Source organism: Hyperolius riggenbachi, chromosome 3 (assembly GCF_040937935.1).
Source record: "Hyperolius riggenbachi isolate aHypRig1 chromosome 3, aHypRig1.pri, whole genome shotgun sequence".
NCBI lineage: Eukaryota > Metazoa > Chordata > Amphibia > Anura > Hyperoliidae > Hyperolius > Hyperolius riggenbachi.
Genome location: NC_090648.1, coordinates 31585424 through 31606945, shown reverse-complemented (window position 1 = coordinate 31606945; position 21522 = coordinate 31585424). Strand labels below are relative to the sequence as shown.

Here is a 21522-nt window from a genome sequence, read left to right as displayed (position 1 = left end):
GCATGGGGCTGGGCATTCTCTCTCTGCCTACTCAAAATGGGGGGGGGGGCTCCCTGGAGACCTATATACTGGTAGGGCCACTCTCTGGCTAATTACACTGGGAGTGGCCTATACTGAGTGTACCTCTCTGGCTACCTATACTGGGGAGGGGCTCTCCGGCTGCCTATTCTGGGAGGGGCTCTCCGGCTGCCTATTCTGGGAGGGGCTCTCCGGCTGCCTATTCTGGGAGGGGCTCTCCGGCTGCCTATTCTGGGAGGGGCTCTCCGGCTGCCTATTCTGGGAGGGGCTCTCCGGCTGCCTATTCTGGGAGGGGCTCTCCGGCTGCCTATTCTGGGAGGGGCTCCCCGGCTGCCTATTCTGGGAGGGGCTCCCCGGCTACCTATTCTGGGAGGGGCTCTCCGGCTACCTATTCTGGGAGGGGCTCTCCGGCTACCTATTCTGGGAGGGGCTCTCCGGCTACCTATTCTGGGAGGGGCTCTCCGGCTACCTATTCTGGGAGGGGCTCTCCGGCTACCTATTCTGGGAGGGGCTCTCCGGCTACCTATTCTGGGAGGGGCTCTCCGGCTACCTATTCTGAGAGGGGCTCTCCGGCTACCTATACCTCGGGAGACGCTCTCTGGCTACTCATACTGGAGGGGCACTCTCTAGCCACAAATACTAAGAGAAGGGCACTCTCTGCCTCCCCACTATAAATACTAAGAGAAGGGCCCATCCACACTATAAGCGCTTTTCTGAGTGCTTTGTGATCGATTCGCACTTTTTTAAAAAATCGCTCCCATTCACTTTCATTAAAATTGCAGTAAAAATCTACGCGATCACGCAATCGCAGCAATTTTTACAGCGATTTTAATGAAAGTGAATGGGAGCAGTTTTTAAAAAGTGCTCAGAAAGCGCTAATCTATCACAAAGTGCTCAGAAAAGCGCTTATAGTGCAGCTGGCACCACAGATGGCATCAGAAGCTGCAACTTACCACCAGTCTGCGATGAATATCTCCTCTTTCGCCTGCATCAGAGCGTCCGCCACAGCGGCAAAATAAGTGGCTCCGTTGACGAACCTGAAGACGTGCAGAAGGAGTAACAATATAAGGATAATAATGGTGAATTATAAAACACACACTGTGGGCAGTAAGATGCCCGACTGATGAGAACTGTGCGCTGGGGTCCTGGGCTCACTGCCCTCCAGGGCCTGTCTGTGTCTAGTGTTCAGGTTTCCTCGCGATCAACCTTGTGGATTCTTTAATGAAATCCTATCAACACATCCATCCTTCCTGCCCCTCAAACCCACTTGCCTGGGTGTTACCCTCAACTCTATGCTCTCCTTTACCCCCCATCCCGGAACATCTCATGGTTCCACCCCTTCTATCTCTACATCACCAAGCTTCACTCCCTACCTATCGCCCGACACCGCCAAACTCCTGTTCCATGCTATAGTCCTCTCCCATCTGGACTACTGCAATGCCTTACTTTCAGGACTTCCCAAGACCAGACTCCACCTCCTACAATCTGTTATGAATGCAGCTGCCAGGCTCATTCACTCCTCCCATCACTCCTCTTCACAAGTCCCTTTGCTAACTCTCTGTCCCCCTCAGACATCAAACTTACATCTAACCTGCTCTGCTTGGCATACAAATTCATCCACCATCCATCTCTTGTCTGGAGGTTCTCTCCAACTTGCTCTCCCCTTCCTCCAACTCTCTACAAATGTCTACTCTGCATTACTATCTCACTCGTGAGGCTCCAGGACTTTTCCAGAGCAGCCCTTAATCTATGGAACTCCCTCCACCATCAGGCTCTCCCCCACCTTCAATTCATTCAAGCAGGCCTTAACCCCCTTGCCGGTCCAATTCCCGCGGCAAGGGGGCAGCAGAGCACTTTTATTTTTATTTTTTTTTAAATCATGTAGCGAGCCCTGGGCGGCATCCCTGCAGCCACTCCGATCGCCTCCGGCGATCAGAGTAAGCAGAAATCCCGTTCAGAACGGGATTTCCTGCTGGGCTTCCCCGGTCACCATTGGCGACGGGGCGGGATGACGTCATGGACGTCGGGATGTCTGAGGGAATCCTGATCCACCCCTCAGCGCTGCCTGGCACTGATTGGCCATGCTGCGCAGGGGTCTGGGGGGGGGGGCAGCTCGGCGGCGGCGATCGCGTACAAAAAGTGCTAGCTGCGTGTAGGAAAAAAAAAAAATTATGCAAATCGGCCCAGTAGGGCCTGAGAAATCCTTCTGCGCAGGTTACCCCGAGCTGAGCTCGGGATAACCGGCAAGGAGGTTAAAGACATCAATTCACCATTGCTTACCCACCATCTTTATACCTGCATTCCCCTCCCTTGGAATTACACCCCTTCTGTGTCCCTTTCCCCACCCCTTAGATTGTAAGCCTATTTGGCAGGGCTCTCCTCCCCGTGTACTCTTCTCCCTCACCGTATGGACTCAGTGACTCTTCTGCTAGATTTATACCTACCTTGTCACATCGTTATTCTGTGTACCATTGTTGAACGCTATAATGCCGCCTGTGTAAAACTGTTTAATGTTGTAATGTCTCACCTAACTATTGTACAGAGCTGTGTAATATGTAAGAGATTTGCTTTATAAATAAAATGTAATAATAACAATTCAAAGTTGATAGTATTTTTTTTAAGCAGCAGTGGTATTTGAGTGGTCCACTTCCAAGTTGAATAAAGGTGCCTAAAATTAGCATCAACTTCTCAGTCAGCATCTCACGACCTTCCTTATTCTTTACATGGTCTGCAAAGCACACGTCACAGCAGCCCATGTACAGCGAAGACCCAGTTATCAGGAACTCACACAACCGGAACACTCAACTAACCAGCATGCCTGAGGGGATAACAGGGACTGTTTTTTGGGGGGAGTTGCTGGCAAAAGAATACTCACAGAGCCTCCAGTGACGTCCTGTAGCTTCTAGCGGCTCCCTGTATGTCACATGACTTGCCACAGGTCATGTGACATGCCAGGAGCTGTGCACAGAAGAAGCTGGAAAGCCACCATCTAGCCGGACACTAGAAATTTTGCTGTACGTGTGTGACAGCCCCAGCATAGTACAGCTAGGACAACCTTTCACTGAAGACGTTTAGTAGAATGCTCAGCAGGTAAGCGGTTGCTATAGGCAATAGACACGGTTTGTGTTTTTTAGGACACTTCTGCCCACAAGGCCCAGAGTAACAGGTAAATATGAAGAGTCGCCCTCCTCACCACTTCACTTGTGTCTTCTCCCTCACAGGAGCGTGGGCCTCAAACCGGTGTGTGCTCAGGAAGTCCTTCCCATGATCCTCTGCAATCTGGTTTATCTGCTGCCCCCACCAGCGGGCCTGACGGTACCCGTTACACTTCAACACCAGCGACCTGCGAGAAACACACAGCAACATAATTATACAAACACTGGAGATTTCCTGCTCAGGTATTTACTTCATTCTATTTATAAAGCAAATGCAGGATTTTTAAAGGGAATCCAAGGTGAGAGGTATATGGAGGCTGCCATATTTATTTCCATATAGGCAATACTGGTTGCCTGGCTATCCTGCTGATCCTCTGCCTCTAATACTATTAGCCATAGCCCCTGAACAAGCATGCAGCAGATCAGGTGTTTCTGACATTATTGTCAGATCTGACAAGACTAGCTGCATGCTTGTTTCTGGTGGGATTCGGACACGACTGCAGCCAAATAGATCAGCAGGGCTACCAGGCAACTGGAATTGTTTCAAAGTAAGTAAATAAGGCAGCCTCCTTATACTGTACTTCTCACTTCAGTTGTCCTTCAGTAGTGTCTGAATCACACACCTGAAACAAGCATGTGGCTAATGCAGTCAGAATTCTGATTTGTATATGCTTGTTCAGGGTCTATGGATAAAAGTATTTACAGCCAACTGATCACAGGAAAGCCAGGCAATAAAATTCTGTATGTCCGCCTTCATATTGTTTCTACTGTAGGTATCATTTAAAGGATACCCTAAGTGACATGTGGCATGATGAGATAGACATGGGTATGTACAGTGCCTAGCACACACATAACTATGCTGTGTTCCTTTTTTTCATTCTCTGCCGGAAAGAGTTAAATATCAGGTATGTAAGTGGCTGACTCAGTCCTGACTCAGACAGGAAGTGACTACAGTGTGACCCTCACTGATAAAAAATTCCAACTATAAAACACTTTCCTAGCAGAAAATGGCTTCTGAGAGCAAGAAAGAGGTAAAAAAGGGGAATTTCTTATCAGTGAGGGTTGCACTGTAGTCACTTCCTGTCTGAGTCAGGACTGAGTCAGCCACTTGAATACCCGATATTTAACGCTTTCAGGCAGAGAAATAAAAAAAGGAACACAGCATAGTTATCTGTGCGCTAAGCACTGTACATACATATGTCTATCTCATAATGTCACATGTCAGTTCGGGTATCCTTTAAGTAGCCCTCCTGTTCCTCCACCATTCTAGAAGGAAGTGAAACATTTACATAGTTTGGTTGAAAAAAGGCATATGTCCATTCCGATCGGAATAGCATCGCAAAACGCTGCTAGTGGAAAACAGCCCTACTTCCTGTGAGTTCATCCAGAGGACACATTGTTTACTGTAAAGCAGGGATGCTGTGAAATGTGGTTTGGAATAAACGGTTTTTCATTCTTTGGTTGTTACATGGTCACAGTTGACTGACCCACCCACCAGCTGAACCCTAAGAGGAAAGTATTAGACTTGCGTCTCCACTTTTGGGTTTAGTCGTTGCTGCATTTCACGGTGAACGGTGAACTGTCCAGGATAGCAGGGTTTGGGATAGCCATGTCCCCTTAAAAAGATGACGCATTTAACTACATAAATTGTGAGCTAAAAACAGTGGTCACATGAGCTTTGCTCCCTGTTCATGCGCTTTATGGCTGGGGTTCACTAGAAATCACTAGTCGCTAAGTGATTTTGATTGTAGTGCTGACATTACATTCCTACCCGAGCACGTCAAACCCCTCGTCATGCTGTGCAGTTGCGTCAGAGCAGTGGGTAGGATTAGGGCGTGGCTTGGGGGGGGTGTAGCATCATCTCACGGTGAGGCGATAGTTTGTGCTGTGCATTTCCTCAAGAAAACTTGGAAGAAGCAGCCAAAATGCCCTCCTGCTCCACCTCTGATAAAAATTGTAGAAGTCCTGTCATAACAAAGATCAGAATACAAGAGCAGAGTTCTTAGCAAATACCTATAGTTTCCTCATACAGCTGCTTGCTAAATAGTCATGTTTTTTCCTGTCCTGGCTTTGCACAAAGTTTCTAACAGTGTTTTTTTGTTTATAACAGGAACTTCACTCCTTAGATCAGTGTTTCTCAACATGTTATTGGTATGTACCCCTTTGTAAAGCCCTGTACTCACCAAGTACCCCCTAGCATAGTAAACATTATCACAAGTACCCAATGACAAATATATATTTAATCGTAGTACATGATAATTGTTTCTAAACAATTTCCAAGCATTTACAATTGCTTTTAATTAGCTAAAATACTAATTTGGTGTTTTTTAAATAAGAGTTATCTTCTAAAACTCTAAATTTCTTATTCTTGGTTAGGTATATCAAGACTGAGTACCCCTTGGAACCATCAGAAGTACCCCCTGGGGTACACGTACCGCATGTTGAGAACCAAGGCCTTAGAACTCAGAACTGCCTGTTTCACTTCACATCTTCCCACAGAGGGACACGCTATACAGACTTCTAGGGAATGCCCGAGGTTCTGCTATCACCGATGGGAATACAGAAGCTCTCATCTTTCACAGGAAGGGAAACTGGTTTATCAGCGGCGTAACTAGGAGGAAACCTCAGCTTTCCATTATGGCTAAAATCAATATTTCACATGGACTATACATAGGTCCCAAGTGTCCCTTTTTTGGAGGGACAGTACCTCTTTAGGAACCTGTCCCTCTTTTCTCATTTGTCCCTCTTTCTGAACTGATGCACATGCACAGATCTGTGTAAATATATAAGCATTTTTCTACTGAATAACATGTTGGTTCTTTTCTGTTAGCCGGGCGCAACCAGCAGCAGTTACATCTTTCCCTACTATCCATGTCGGCCTGGAGGAGGAATAGTAATTAAAGCCACCTGCCGGATGTACCCGGCTAACGGATAAGTACCAACATGTTTAATGAACTCTAATCTTTATTCCCATCATTTAAATGGATATATTTCTTGTTTTCAATCGTTTAATCAGTGTTCCAACCCTGTCCTCAAGGCCACCAACAGTGCATGTTTTGTGGAAGTCCACAGAGGTAGATCATCAGCTCTGCTGAGACAGTAATTACCCCACCTGTGAATGTTTGTGGTTTCCTGCAAAACATGTACTGTTGGTGGGCCTTGAGGACAGAGTTGGGGAACTCTGGTTTAAATGAATAAAAACGAATGGTAATAGGAAGGACCAGTGAGGTATGAAATCTAAAACTGCATCTTTTGCTTAACCACTTCACCCTAACTGGATGAAAATTTTCGTCCGGTTAGGCTGCGCGCACTCCCGCGGGTCGCGAGCACTCCCGCGGGCCCCCCCGTGCGCGCTCCCGCCGCCGGCCGTTAGCCCAGCGATCAATGAAAGGGATTATAGATCCCTTTCATTGATCAGACCCCCCCCCCCCCCCGGAGAAAAGCCAACAGCGTCTCTTGAGACGCTGTGGCTTTTCTGAGCTCTGGTCTTCTTTCCTCTTCCTAGGAGCGAGATCGATCGCTCCCAGGACTTTTTGACTGTAGTAAAACTACACCCCAAACCACATTTTATTAAACAAATACATTTTTAGACATTTAAAATCCCCTGTTTACCTCCCACACCAAAAATACCCACATACAAGTTTTAATAAAAAATAAAATAAATTACAATAATTAAAATAAAAAAAAAAAAAACATAAATAGTTACCTAAGGGTCTGAACTTTTTAAATATTCATGTCAAAGGAGTATATCAATATGATTTATTAAATTATGGGCTTCTAAATAGTGATGGACGCAAATTGAAAAAAAATGCACCTTTATTTCCAAATTAAATATCGGCGCCATACATTGTGATAGGGACATAATTTAAATGGTGTAATAAGCGGGACAAATTGGTAAATAAAGTACATGGGTTTAATTATGGTAGCATGTATTAATTTCAAACTATAATGGCCAAAAGCTGAGCAATAATGATTTTTTTCCATTTCTTTCTTAATATTCCTGTTAAAATGAATTTAGAATAAATAAATTCTCATCAAAATGTATCACCCACAGAAAGCCTAATTGGTGTCGGAAAAAACAAGATATAGATCCATTCCTTGTGATGAGTAGTGATAAAGTTATTGGCAAATGAATGGGAGGTGAAAGTTGCTCAGATGTAAAAAAATCTCAACCCTGTAGGCTGAAGTGGTCAAAGGGCTCTTTCACATCTAGAACGTATGCAGTACCGGTTCTCCTGCATGTGTTGAATAGCCTGCGGCGGCGTCGGGATGTTGCGGTGCGACGCAATCAGCGGCGGTAGCAATTAATTCACCCGATGGGAAAACACCGGCTCCTGACGATGAAAAGCTCCCAGGTGCACCAAACCACATCACACCAAATGCAGCGTCGGATGTGAAAGGTAAAATGAAAGTCTATGGACTTTCATTTTACCATGGTTAACGCAAAGTTTCGACTTTGCGTTAAACCGCAGAAAATGGGCTCTGGTGTGAAAGAGTCCTAATTTATGAATGGTTTGTCGATTGTATGACTAGGGGTGTGCCGGGGGAGGGGGGGGGGGTTCTTTTAGTGCCCCTCTTTCTTATCCCAAAAAGTTGGGAGGTATGGACTATATACTATAGTGTAAGGCATAGCTCCCACCAGTCCCTCTGTCTCCCTCATTTGTCCCACTTTCAGGGCTGATTTACACACCTATGTAAATAATCACATTTTCACTAGAAAAATACATATAAAGGATGGGAATAAAGTTTAGAGTCAAGTAAAGGGAACCTGAGCAGTGCATACAAATAAAAATCTGCATCTACCTGGGGCTTCCTCTAGCCACCACTAACCCGCGACGTCCCTCGGTGTCCTCTGGATCCCCCTCTTTGATCCTGTTGGGGACTTAGGCTGAATTCATGAGTAACTGTGCCTGCGTGGCGCGTCCGCCCACCCGACTATCACACACCTGTCGCCGTAAGCCTCCTGCGCATGCACGGTTCAGTCTTTCAAGACTGCATATGCAGGAGGCTTACGGCGATGGGTACATGATCAAGGAGGGTGCGTGGACGGGCCGCCGAGGCGCAGTTGCACACGACTTCAGCTAAAATCCCCAGCTTAACGGGGTCGCCAGTGGGACCCAGTGGGCTACGGGAGGCTGGAGGACGCCCCAGGTAAGTCCAGATTTCATTTTTTTTTTTAGCTCTGCTCAGGGTCCCTTTAAGACCTGGCATGACAGGTTCTGTGTTTTTACTTTAGGTAGTCTTTAAAGTGTAATAAAGCAATGAAACCAGGGCTGGATTTAGGCCTAGGCCACCTAGGCCATGGCCTAGGGCACCGCAGAAGCAAGGGCACCAAAGCAGCAGACTAAACTGGCGCAGCATTTGCAAGCTTGCAAATGCTGCAATGCAGGGAGATCAGGCGGGCGCCTGACCTTGAGTACTCTGCTGCCAGCTATCTGTGCAGTGGCTGCCATGTTCTCTGTGCACAGTGGCATTGTGGTGGGGGCGGCTTCTGACTTTGGCAGCATTGGAGACGGAGGGGAAGAGGAAGCTTCTGCAATGGAGACAAGCAGAGAAGTGAGTGACACTGATGGCTGCTACGGTGTGGAGGCAAGCTGTACTGAAAGGGGGAAGTGGGAAAGGAAGGGATTAAGGGAGTAATCTGGCTATCTATACTGGAGGGGGAGGAGAAGGGGTCATCAGGCTACCTATACTGGAGGGAAAGAGGGGTGGGGTCATCTAGCTACCGATTCTGGAGGGAAGGGTTATCTTGCTACCTATACTGAAAGGGGGCGGCTGGTGACATTGGCCTTGGGCGGTAAGAAGTACAAATCCGGCCCTGAATGAAACTAATACAGTATAAAAATCAACAACAACAAAAAAACACACTACTCTGCATCTCATACAGGCCCACTGCATGAAAGTTGCTATTCTATTCCTTGTATGTACAGTGAGGCCTCCACATGACATGGCTGGATGGAGTTCAATGTCACATTACTAAGATTACTGGCCCTTGAATTTCCTGTGATAACAAGTTGGGGAAAGTGGTCCAGCCTCCGCCTCTGTGCTGAGCTGAGATCCCGCCTGACACACCAGAGAGAAGGAATGAAACCTCACTGCCAGACTCGCATTCTTCCCCAATTATAAAGCTCCGGTTCCCTTGGCAACACATGTGCAAAAACAAAATCGCCAAGCACAATTCTCATGAGTGTACTAGAGGCTTAAAGAGGACCTGTAGTGAAAATAACACTCATAGCTCCCAACAGTCCCTCTTTTGGAAGGACAGTCCCTCTCACCCTGTCACTCTGTCCCCCTTATTTATCCCTCATTCAGGACGGATGTACAGATCTGTGTAAATATATATGTATTTTTCTACTGAAAATGTGTATGACTCTAATCTTTATTCCCAGCCTTTAATTGATATACAGTAGTTCTTATTTTCAAATATTAATATGGAGGAAAATAAACCAGGTTAGAAAGGTGTGGTTTGAATTATAAAACATTTTTCCTAGCAAAATATATATAATATGTGTGACTAGGGGTGTATCAGGAGCGTGGTTAGGGGTGTAGCAGGGGCGTGGTTTGAGGTGTGGCACGGGTGTGACTAGGGGTGTATCAGGAGCGTGGTTAGGGGTGTAGCAGGGGCGTGGTTTGAGGTGTGGCAGGGGTGTGACTAGGGGTGTATCAGGAGCATGGTTAGGGGTGTAGCAGGGGCGTGGTTTGAGATGTGGCAGGGGTGTGACTAGGGGTGTATCAGGAGCGTGGTTAAGGGTGTAGCAGGGGCGTGGTTTGAGGTGTGACTAGGGGTGTATCAGGAGAGTGGTTAGGAGTGTAGCAGGGACGTGGTTTGAGGTGTGGCAGGGGTGTGGCACAAGTGTCCCTCTTTCTGATCTCAAAATGTTGGGAGGTATGACATAATGAATTAAAGTGATTATTTAAAATATTAATTTGTAGATTTAGTCAGTGTTTGCCCATTTTAAAATCTTCCCTCTCCCTGATTTACATTCTGACATTTATCACTGGTGGTGACATCTTTAGTTCTGCCAGGTGATCTGTACAGAATGTTTGTTACTCAGAGTTCTATGCACAGAGGGAGATATTGCTTGCTTGCTGCCGTTGGAAAAAGTCTTTATTTCCCACAATGCAACCAAGTTCGCAGACAGCAAAAGTGTAAGCACCATGGTCCTGACATCACACTGTGGGAGGGGTTTCCCCACAACATCAGCCATACAGACCCCCCTGATGATCTATTCCAGAAAAGGTAAAGATTTCTCATGGGAAAGGGGGCATCAGCTACTAATTTTACAGAAAATCTAATCTTTGATTGTACCAAATGTAGCCACCTTTAACCACTTCACCCCCATGGGTCCCTGGCCGTCCTCCTTGGCCCCTCCATTAAACCGCTATGACTCCCGGCGATCCGGGCAGTCGCAGCCTTCTGCGCTTGTGTGGCCCAGCTGTGTGCGCACCACTCGTCACGCACCAGTCCCTGGAGAATTCTGCGCCTGCACAGTACTACGGCGCCGCGCGCTCCAGGGGATGGTAAATCGGCGGGGTGCGCGCTGCAGAGCCACGCATGTGTAGAAGACCTCGACTGGCGGCGACTGACCGTATTACTGGCAGTCGTAGCGCCAGAACGGAGGGGCCAAGGAGGACAGTGGGGTACTCTGCGCTGCTCGTGGGGCTGGAGGAAGCCCTGGGTAAGTATAAATCAAGCCTAATGATCTCTAGTACACTTTAACCAATTTTTTTCCGGTTTACGCCATGCCCAAATTGGTGCACAGTGTTTTTGAATGTCCGCGACAGGAGGCCCTTTCTTCATCTTCGGGGCAGGTGTACTAGTGTTGGGGTGGAGCTTACAAGTCTATCAGTTCACCCATGAAAAAGCAGCAGGCTTTCAGTCTAAGTATTTCAGAATTGGTTTGGGAACCGTGAAAACAGAACTTAGCATTTTGGTCTCGACATAATAAAAGTCCCAGAACACCAACACACTCTCTGCACAGAGCCTCCAGGTACCCCCATTATTCTGTGTGGTCTGTTCCGGTTACTGCAGATTACCCCCCTACAAGAAACACTCAGGAGCCCTCTCCCCCCCCCCCCCCCCACACCAACTTCCTGACCCTCGATAAAGGCCATCTCCTTGGTGTGAGAAGTAGATTAGATTGTGTCCCCACCGAGGAGCAAATATCGGTGTCATTCATCCAAGGCTCTCTATAAGAATGTGTCAGCGCTACAAAAGGATACGATAATAAAAAAAATAATATAACGTAAGGAACAGAGGGGGGAACCCTTCCTACCGGGAGTAATTCTGCACCAGGACGCCATACTTGCTCTCTGTGTGTTTCTTCCCCACTTGTGTCTGGAATTCCGGGTCAAAGAGGAGCACAAAGGAAATCTCTCCCGAGTCCGGCTTCATGTAGAGCAAGAAAGAGTCCTTCACCACCAGCCACCTACAAGACAAAGCACTCCAATCAGCTCAGAGGAAAAGGAAACAAACAAACAAGATGTGGGACAAAGAGGAGGAGAAGAGATTATTCTACTAACTTAAAGGACAACTGAAGTGAGAAGCATATGGAGGCTACCATACGCATTTCATTTTAAACAATGCCAGTTGCCTGGCAGCCCTGCTGATCTATTTTGCTGCAGTAGTGTTTGAAAAAAAACAGAAACAAGCATGCAGCTAATCTTCTCACATCTGACAATAATGTCAGAAACACCTGATCTGCTGCATGCTTGTTCAGGGGCTATGGCGGAAAGCATTAGAGGCAGAGGATCAGCAGTATAGCCAGGCAATGTGAATTATTTAAAAGGAAACAAACATGTCAGCCTCCATATCCCTTTCACCTCGGGTTCCCGTTAAAGGGAACCTTAACAGAGAGATATGGGCGTTTCCTTTTAAACAATACCAGTTGCCTGGCAGTCCTGCTGATCTCTTTAGCTGCAGTAGTGGCTGAATCACACACCTGAAACAAGCATGCAGCTACTCCAGTCTGACTTCAGTCAGGGCACCTGATGTGCATGCTTGTTCAGGGGCTTGTGGCTAAAAGTACTAGAGACACAGGATCAGCAGGAGAGTCAGGCAACTGGCATTATTTTAAAAGGAAAAATCCATATCCTTCTCAGTTTAGGTTCCCTTTAAAGGGTACCTTAAAAAACGTGACATGATGATGAGATAATCATCGGTATATCAGGTCCACTGGATAGCGTATGGTTAAGGCTTCTGCCTTTGGAGGAGGATTTGAATCATTGACCATGGTGCAAATCACAGCTCAAGCCACTATGTAAAAAAAAATAAAAAGGTGAGGAGTAAGGAAGTAGGCGGGGCTTCCCATAGAGCCCTCCTCTGTGTGCTCTGCAATGGGTGTGACATCACCAGTGCCAAATCACTCCAAACACATGGAAATGGCTGGAGAGATGACTGACATTGTTTTTATAATAATGATATCCATGTGTTTCTGCTGTCCTGTGAGGGCTCTGACGTTTATAGTTGAGTAATATAAAGATGCGAGCAGACCAGCAAAACTGCACTACTCAAAAAAGAGGAGGGATCATACAGCGTTTTTTAGACCAAAACATATATAAACCCTGGACGGCCCTTCATGTGCTTAGACAAACTTTATTTATACAAAAATTGAACAGACCACACAGCAGCTGGGTTCCCCTATTAAAAAAAACAAAACTTAAAATCAAATGCAGAACTGGAGGGAGCGCTCCTTCCCATTATGTTTCCACCTCTCACCATCAGGTTATTGCAGACGACTGGTCGCCCAGCCTATGCCAAACGTGTCTGCCACCAGTATAGTGAGTGTGTAGGTGGACCCACCACCGCCGCACACCCTAAGTCCTCTATGGAGCTGCAGCTACACTAGTATCAATGCACTTCAAATGTCCGTGGGCAGTTGCCCTCTGGTTATGCAGACCAATTTGATGACCTTTTGTATTGACGTAGAGGGACGATATACCTCCATTCCCCACGAAATCGGACTTGCAGCAGTGGCTTTCTATCTGAAGGAGCACTTCCCTGACTCCCTACTCCACAACCAATTTCTGTTTGAAGCCCTTGAGTTACTACTGAATTACAACTGCTTTGTCTTTAATGGACGGTTTTACCGCCAAGCCAGGGGCATGTCGATGGGGGCATCCTGCGCTCCGAAGTATGCGTGCCTCCATTTGGGCCTGTGGGAGCGGCAGGATGTGTACCCTATGTGCCTCTTCCAGGAGCATGTACGGCTCTAGCTGAGGTACATAGACGACGTAGTCCTGGTCTGGCGGGGGACAAAGGAAACCCTTGATAAATTTGTTGATCAATTAGGGTCGAACCAGAGAAATTTGAAGTTCCCCTATGTACGGAATGAGGAGGTAATTCCATTTTGGATTTAACAATCAGAAAGGAGGGTGGGCGACTCACCACTGGCACATATAGAAAACCTACGGCAGGTAACACTCTTGATTTTGATTTTAAGTTTTTTTAATAGGGGAACCCAGCTGCTTTGTGGTCTGTTCAATTTTTGTATAAATAAAGTTTGTCTAAGCACATGAACGGCCGTCCAGGGTTTATATATGTTTTGCTCTGATGTTTATGTTCATCTCTCACCTCTTGGACCAGCGGAAGCACATCCGATGGTGGCCGAAGCAGTTGAGCCCCTGGATTCGGTGTCCCCCCGATCTCTTATGTATGAAGCCTTCCCTGAAAACAGAGGTTGGTTCAGCACAATCACAGACAAAACACAGACGACCAGATCATAACACAGAAGATTCACAGAGAGGTACGTAATCTACGGTATTCAGTCAGGTGACTGGTTTGTGAGCCACTGGTTGGCTGGTGGAGATCACGTGATCTGTCTGACTTCTGTTTCCGGAATTGGCAAACAGCAATTCTGAATTTTATCTAGCATGTGTACGTGCCTTAAAGAGACTCTGAAGCGAGAATAAATCTCGCTTCAAAGTTCATAGTTAGCAGGGGCACGTGTGCCCCTGCTAAACCGCCGCTACAGCACCGCTAAACGGGGGTCCCTTCACCCCCAAACCCCCCACTGCAACACTTGGTCGCAGACTTGGTCGCTCCTGGAGGCAGGGCTAACAGCTGCAGCCCTGCCTCCAGTCGCGTCTATCAGCGGCGCATCGCCGCCTCTCCCCCGCCCCTCTCAGTGAAGGAAGACTGAGAGGGGCGGGGGAGAGGCGGAGATACGCGCTGACAGACGCGCGTGGGGCAGGGCTGCGGCGGTTAGCCCTGCCCCAACCAGGAAGCGCTCCCCCGCTGCACCGAGGGGATTTGGGGGTGAAGGGACCCCCGTTTAGCGGCGCGATAGTGGCGGTTTAGCAGGGGCACACATGCCCCTGCTAACTATGAGGTCTAAAGCGAGATTTATTCTCGCTTTAGACTCTAACTACATAACGATCGCGTTCCGCCAATGGAGCGCCTATCAACAATTGGCATCAAGCCCTGGAGCTGCAGTTTAGCAGGGAACACATGTGCACATGTGCGATCGGTCCCTGATGGTTCACTGAGCTCCGCTCCGTAATCAGCCTGCTAGCCGCGATCATGGCTAGCAGGCTGTAGTAAACGAAAGGGGAAAGAAATCCTCTTTGTTTACATCCATACATCGCTGCTATCTAGTGCAGCGCTGTATGGGGGACACTCGGCTGTCCCTCAGAGCGGCAGGGGATCAAAGCCCTCTCATAGGCTGATGCCTAAGAGAGGTGGAGAAGAGGACGGATCGCCGTCTTAATCAAATCAGGACGGGGCAGGGGGTGGGAAGGAGAGGGAGGGGCGAGGGAGGAAAACTCAGACACTGAAAGCCGGATAAAAAAAAAAACACACATAGGATCGCAGCAACGAAAAGACAGTGGGCCCAAGTTTTGGTGACCCTTTCCCCAGAAAATCCATATAATTGTGCAGGTTTTCACAAGAAAATTCACATAATGTGAGCAGATTTGCCCAGAAAACAAGTTCAATTATGTCGGCAGATTTGCCCGGAAAATACGTGCAATCATGTAGCAGATTTGACCAGAAAATACGTGCAATCATGTAGCAGGTTTGACCAGAAAATACGTGCAATCATGTAACAGATTTGACCAGAAAATATGTGCAATCATGTAGCAGGTTTTACCAGAAAATACGTGCAATCATGTAGGAGATTTGACCAGAAAATACGTGCAATCATGTAGCAGATTTGACCAGAAAATACGTGCAATCATGTGGCAGACCTGGCCAGAAAATACGTGCAATCATGTAGCAGGTTTGACCAGAAAATACGTGCAATCATGTAGGAGATTTGACCAGAAAATACGTGCAATCATGTAGCAGATTTGACCAGAAAATACGTGCAATCATGTAGCAGATTTGACCAGAAAATACGTGCAATCATGTAGCAGATTTGACCAGAAAATACGTGCAATCATGTGGCAGACCTGGCCAGAAAATACGTGCAATCATGTGGCAGACCTGGCCAGAACATACATCTGCTGTTAATAAAAAAAATAAAAAAAAAAACCATTTACTCACCTGCAGCACTCCAGACGTCCTCCCGGCCTCCGTCCAGCGCGCAGCTCCCATGATCCTCTGCAGAGTGCAGCCAGCAACTGTCTGAAACTCCCGTGCTGAGCAGGGCTATGGGAAAATGGCACCCAAGCCCTGCGCTGCAGACTCAAAGTCTCCAGAGCAGGGCTTCGGACGCCATTTTACCGTTGCCCTGCTCTGCTGCTGTCGAAGCTGCGAGCTGCTGCTGTCAGTGAACTGACACGGCGTCTATTAGACACTAAAAGTCCAATCACGCTGGGGGGGTGCATTGGGGGTGCTTGGAGAATTTTAGGGGCGCCGCCACTGCGCTGGATTGACCTCAGCCTTGGCAGCCAATAAAGACCTCTTTGGCCAAAAATCTTGTGTGAATCCTGTGTATGCACAGCTGCTGCCTGACATCTGCTAAAGACCAGGCATCTCAAGCGATCCCTGATGAGCGATGTGCACATTTATCTCTACACACCAGCGGTAGGCTGCTCCATCATGCTCCACTTATTGTCCATCCACTCACCATAGCAACAGGCACGTCGCAGGCTAGTGACGCATCTGTACAGCATCGGGCCTCAAACTGTTGCCTGAGGGATCGAATCCTGACCTCTGCTGGGTGACAGTATCCATCAGTGCATTTATAGCTTAAGAGTGCTACACCTATAGGACACGTGCAGCCTGAGATCTGTTGCTTCTGGTCACGTGATCAAAATGTCAACACCTGATTAGACACTTGATATGATCAGCAAATCTATGACTGGATATCCTGCATGGATGTCCAGTAATTTTGTCACTGTTCTCTGGAATATTTATATCTGAAACTGGAGAAGAGCTTTAACTTTTCTGCAACTCGTTATGTTTGAAGGACATAAAATTTAGAGAACATAAATTTAAAATGTAACGGCTATTGAATGGACAATCCAGTAATAAACCATAAACCATAGAGTTCTCCTTTAAATGAAAGCTGCTACTCACAGTCCTTTAGGTCCGAGGTCTGAAATGAAGGATAGCTGGCTGACTTCTATAAACTCCAACTGGAAAGTAGAGGACAGAGAATCTGAGTAAGTCATAATTTCCTGGAAACTGAGGACACCTCAGAAGGAAGAAGAAGAGGTAGGCCAAAGAGTCAGAAAGGCAGGCAAAAGAGTCAGAGGGGAAGGCAGAACAGGTGCTGGAAGACAAAGGAAGTAGAGAGGAAGGTAAAGAAGTAAACAAGGAAGGAGAGGGAAGGCAGAGCAGTCAGAGAGGAAGGGAGAGGAGTTAGCGAGGTAAGCAGTGGTTTCAGAAAGGAAGGCAAAGGAGTCAGAGGGAAATAGGGGGAGTCAGAGAGGAGGGCAGAGGAATTAGAGAGGAAGGCAGAGGAGTCCCAAAGGAATTCAGAGGAGTAGGAGAGAATGGTGGAGTAGGAGAGAATGGTGGAGTCAGAAAGGGAGTCAGAGGATGCAGAGAGAAGAAAGGAAGAGGAATCAGAGAAAAAGGGAAGAGGAAGTAAAAAGGTAGGCCAAAGAGTCAAACAGGAAGTCAGAGAGGAAGGCAGAACATGTGTGGGAAGGCCATGGAAATAGAGGCAGGGGAGTCAGAGAGGAAGGCAGGAGAAGTAAAGAGTGAGATGGGGAAGTCAGAGGAGTCATTGGGGAAGGGTGAGAAAAAGGAGTCAGAGGAAGGCGGAGGAGTTAGAGAGGAAGTAGAGAAGTAAGAAGAGGTGTCAGAGGGGTAGGTAGAGGAGGAGTAGGAGGAGTTAAACTTTAGAAGATTATACACTTCAATCAAAAGATTAAAAGGGTAAGCCTCCAAAGTAAAATCTTCTTCACACTCCATACTTCTGAAGTAGACGTTACTTATATAGCTTAGTGCTGAAGTCATTTGAATCGGCCAATGAGTTGCATCATCCGTATTCTAAGCTTTCTGTGGACCAGCTACTATACCAGGGTAAAGCGGAGTCACAGGGGGTGTGGACAAGAGGGGCCGTCTCACCATTGCGTGGTAGTTTCTGTAGAAGGCTGTCCCCAGCAGCCCATTGAGATATTCTGCCAGGTACTTCTACAAGACAAAAAGGTGGTTCACAATAATGGTCAGGAACATGAAACTAAAAATCCAGAGCCTTTTAAGATTAAGCCTCATACACACAGGGCACCGTTGTTGCTGTTGCTAGCCACACAGGAGACGTGTGCGCAACAGCTCGGCGACAGCTCCGCCTTAGCGACAGCTGTCTACACCTCTCTGCCCAACAGGCAGAGACGCCGCGGAAGCTGTCGCCGAAAGTTTCCTCCCCCTGCCGGAACCTCCCTTCTGGCTGTGGGTAGCTGTCGCTAGTCCGCACATACACACGCAGCGGACTAGCGACAGTTGCGGAGACAGAAGTTGCCGGTGATTGAAATTTTCAATCGCACGGCAACTGCTGTCTCCGGCGACAGTTCGGGGTGCGCGCCTCATACACACGGGGCAACTGCCGCTCAGACATGCGCGTGCCACGTGTTTGTGGCGACAGTTGTGCCCCTTGTGTATGAGCCTTAACACTATTTCATTCCAGGCCCGAGACCACCCCACTCTCTGGAAACCAGGAATCACCATTTGTATGGCAGAGTGACTGTGCTTTATGCTTCCTCTCCTACTTTCCAATAGTAAGCTGCAGATCCTTTTTAAAGAGACTCTGTAACAACAAAAACCTCCCCTGGGGGGTACTCACCACGGGTGGGGGAAGCCTCCGGATCCTAATGAGGCTTCCCACGCCGTCCTCTATCCCTCAGGGGTCTCGCTGCAGCCCTCCGAACAGCCGGCGACAGAGCCGACTGTAGCTTCAATATTTACCTTTGCAGGCTCCAGTGGGGGTGCTGTGGCGGCTTTCGGCACGGAAATAGACGGAAATACCCGATCTCCGTCGGGTCCACTCTACTGCGCAGGCGCCGGAAACTTGCGCCTGCGCAGTAGAGCAGACCCGACGGCGATCGGGTATTTCCGCCTACTTCGGAGCCGACAGCCATCAGAGCGCCTGCGCAGGAGCCAGGAAGGTAAATATTACGTCACCGCTGCACGGAGGGCTGCAGCGAGACCCCTGAGGGATGGAGGACGGCGTGGGAAGCCTCATTAGGATCCGGAGGCTTCCCCCACCCGAGGCGAGTACCCCCCAGGGGACGTTTTGTCGTTACAGTTCCTCTTTAAAAGGGAGTCTGAAGTAAGAATAAAAATAAAAAATACCTAAGGAAAGGGAAGGCTCTGGGTCCTATAGAACATTCCCGTTCTCCTCACGGTGTCCTTTTTTCCCCGCAGGCTCCCCCGTCAGCAGTCTATGAACACTCTATTACTTCCATAACTGTGACTGATCTAGGTTAAAAGTAAAAAACAAGCCTCTGTGTACAAAATAAACTGTAAAAACTGAATTAACTAATAACAGCTAAGTGAAACAAACAAGTCCCAGGCAGATGTCTGGCTGAGCACTGGTGCATTGTGGGTAGCTTTCGGTTATGTAAGGCCTGCACAGACGGTCATGCCATTCACATCCCATTATTAACAGATTACAGGCTGCCTGGAACCTGGAAACGAATTGATGCCGGATTTAGGAGATTAGCCATCTTCACAGAGTACCTGTTTACTGGAGGTCCTGCGGGAGGAGTCACCAGAAGCGTGCGGCAGCGAGGGCATCGTCCCTGTGGTGGGGATCGCAGGAGTGGAGCGGGAGCGAGCCACTGTGAACCTGAGGAGAGAGTGACAGATAACTTATAACTCCAGGCGACGTGTGACTGAATAGCATGTGGTGGGACACACGTCTGTAATATACGTCCATATACTTATTCTTTGACCTGACCTGATCCACTAAGCAGCACAATGTATTATGGGAAAAAAATGATGCAGTCCACTGTTAGGCTGGGAACACACTAGGCAGAAACGCTAGAGTTGCATAAAATGCATAGTTTATGCGTATGTTAGTAAATGGGCAGCATAAAAAAAAAAACCCATATTAAACAAAAACAAAAAAAAAAAAGCCATATGCATTTTGTGTGAGTTTTAAAACACTGGTTTTGTTGCATGTTTTTTTCAATGGTGACGCAAAGGTATTGCGTTTTGCATGTTTTGTTTAAGAAAAATATGTTTTATGATGCATTTCCGCTTCCTGTTGACTTACTAATGATTTGCATAAAATGCATACAAAAAACGCATGCAAAACGCATGTGTTTTGTATATGCAAACCGCAAACGCATTAAAATGCACGCAAAACGCAAGAAAAACACATGTGCGGGAAAAGATGCAAACGCACAAAAACGCACTAAAAACGCAAATGACAGAAAACGTGACCTTTCACGCACTGACAAGTGTGTTCCCAGCCTTAAGCATGTTGCTTCAAAAGGACAATTGAAGTGAGAGGGATATGGAGGCTGCCATATTTATTTCCTTTTAAATAATACCAGTTGCCTGGCAGCCCTGCTGATCCTCTGCCTCTAATACTATTAGCCATAGCCCCTGAACAAGCATGCAGCAGATCAGGCGTTTGTGACATTTATCTGACAAGATTAGCTGCATGCTCGTTTCTGGTGTGATTCAGACACTACTGCAACCAAATAGATCAGCGGGACTGCCAGGGAACTGGTATGATTTAAAAGGAAATGTATATGGCAGCCTCCATATACGTCAGTTGTCCTTTAATGCGGTTAGAGACAACTGGCTGACAAGACAATATTTTTATTGCGCTTTTCTCCTTTCTCAAAGGGCTTGAGCTGCAGTAGCAGTGTTAGGGAGTCTTACCCAAGGTTTCCTTCCTGAATAGGTGCAGCTTACTGAACAGAGAGAGCTGAGATTTAAACCCTGGTCTCCGGTGTCAGAAGCAGAGCCCTTAAAGGGGTTCTCTTGCCTACATGGATAGTGGCTGGATAGTGTACTGGTTAAGGGCTCTGCCTCTGACACAGGAGACCAGTGTTCAAATCTCAGCTGTCTGTTCAGTACACCAGCACCTATTCAGTAGAAGACCTTAGGCAAGTCTCCCTAACACTGCTACTGCCTATAGAGCGCGTCCTAGTGGCTGCAGCTCTGGCGCTTTGAGTCCGCCAGGAGAAAAGTGCAATATAAATGATATTTGTCTTGTCTAATTTTTCTCTTGACAACTGTTGAACACAAAAGGCAAGGCCATGCCTGGCTACAAATCCTTAACCTCTTGCCGCCCGCATCACGCCAATGGGTGTGGCCGCGGCGGCAGCCCCAGGACCGCCTAACGTCGATTGGCGTAAAGTCCTGGGGCTCTGTTTTGCAGGAGATCGCGCGCAGGCTGCGCGCGCATCTCCTGCTTGGGGGGCGGAGTTGGGGGGCGGGAAAAAAATAAACATGGGGGGAGCGATCAGACCCCACCAACAGGGAGCTCTGTTGGTGGGGAGAAAAGGGGGGGGGGAATCACTTGTGTGCAGTGTTGTGCGGCCCTGCAGCTTGGCCTTAAAGCTGCAGTGGCCAATTTTACTCAAAATGGCCTGGTCACTAGGGGGGTTTAGCCCTGCAGTCCTCAAGAGGTTAAGCAGTGGCTGGATGGTGTAATGGTTAAGGGTTCTGCCTCTGACATGGGAGACCAGTGTTCAAATCTCGGCATTGCCTGTTCAGTAAGCCAGCACCTATTCAGTAGGAGACCTTAGGCAAGTCTTCCTAACACTGCTACTGCCTATAGAGCGTGTCCTAGTGGCTGCAGCTCTGGCGCTTTGAGTCCGCCAGGAGAAAAGCGCGATATAAGCGTTTGTCTTTATATTAAACAAAAAACGGACACTTACCTGGGGCTTCTATCGGCCCCCTGAAGCTGTCATGTCCCGCGCTGTCCTCCTCCGATCCTCCATTCCCCGCCGCCGGCACCGTGCTAATTATTCCTCTAACTAGACGAATAGAACTGCCGCT

At 47.7% G+C, this 21522-nt stretch overlaps 1 protein-coding gene across 2 annotated transcripts in view; it reads right to left on the bottom strand.

The window, feature by feature from the left end:
* LOC137562523 (phospholipase D2-like) overlaps positions 1-21522 on the bottom strand; it is a 144311-nt gene that overhangs the window by 57066 nt on the left and 65723 nt on the right. For both annotated transcript variants that reach the window (XM_068273933.1, XM_068273934.1), the window contains exons 5-11: positions 19243-19351; positions 17635-17700; positions 16636-16694; positions 13747-13839; positions 11450-11602; positions 3212-3361; positions 972-1055 (exon numbers count right to left, since the gene is read on the bottom strand). In XM_068273933.1, the coding sequence (XP_068130034.1) occupies positions 972-1055; positions 3212-3361; positions 11450-11602; positions 13747-13839; positions 16636-16694; positions 17635-17700; positions 19243-19351 (714 nt within the window). The remainder of the gene's footprint in view (positions 1-971; positions 1056-3211; positions 3362-11449; positions 11603-13746; positions 13840-16635; positions 16695-17634; positions 17701-19242; positions 19352-21522) is intronic.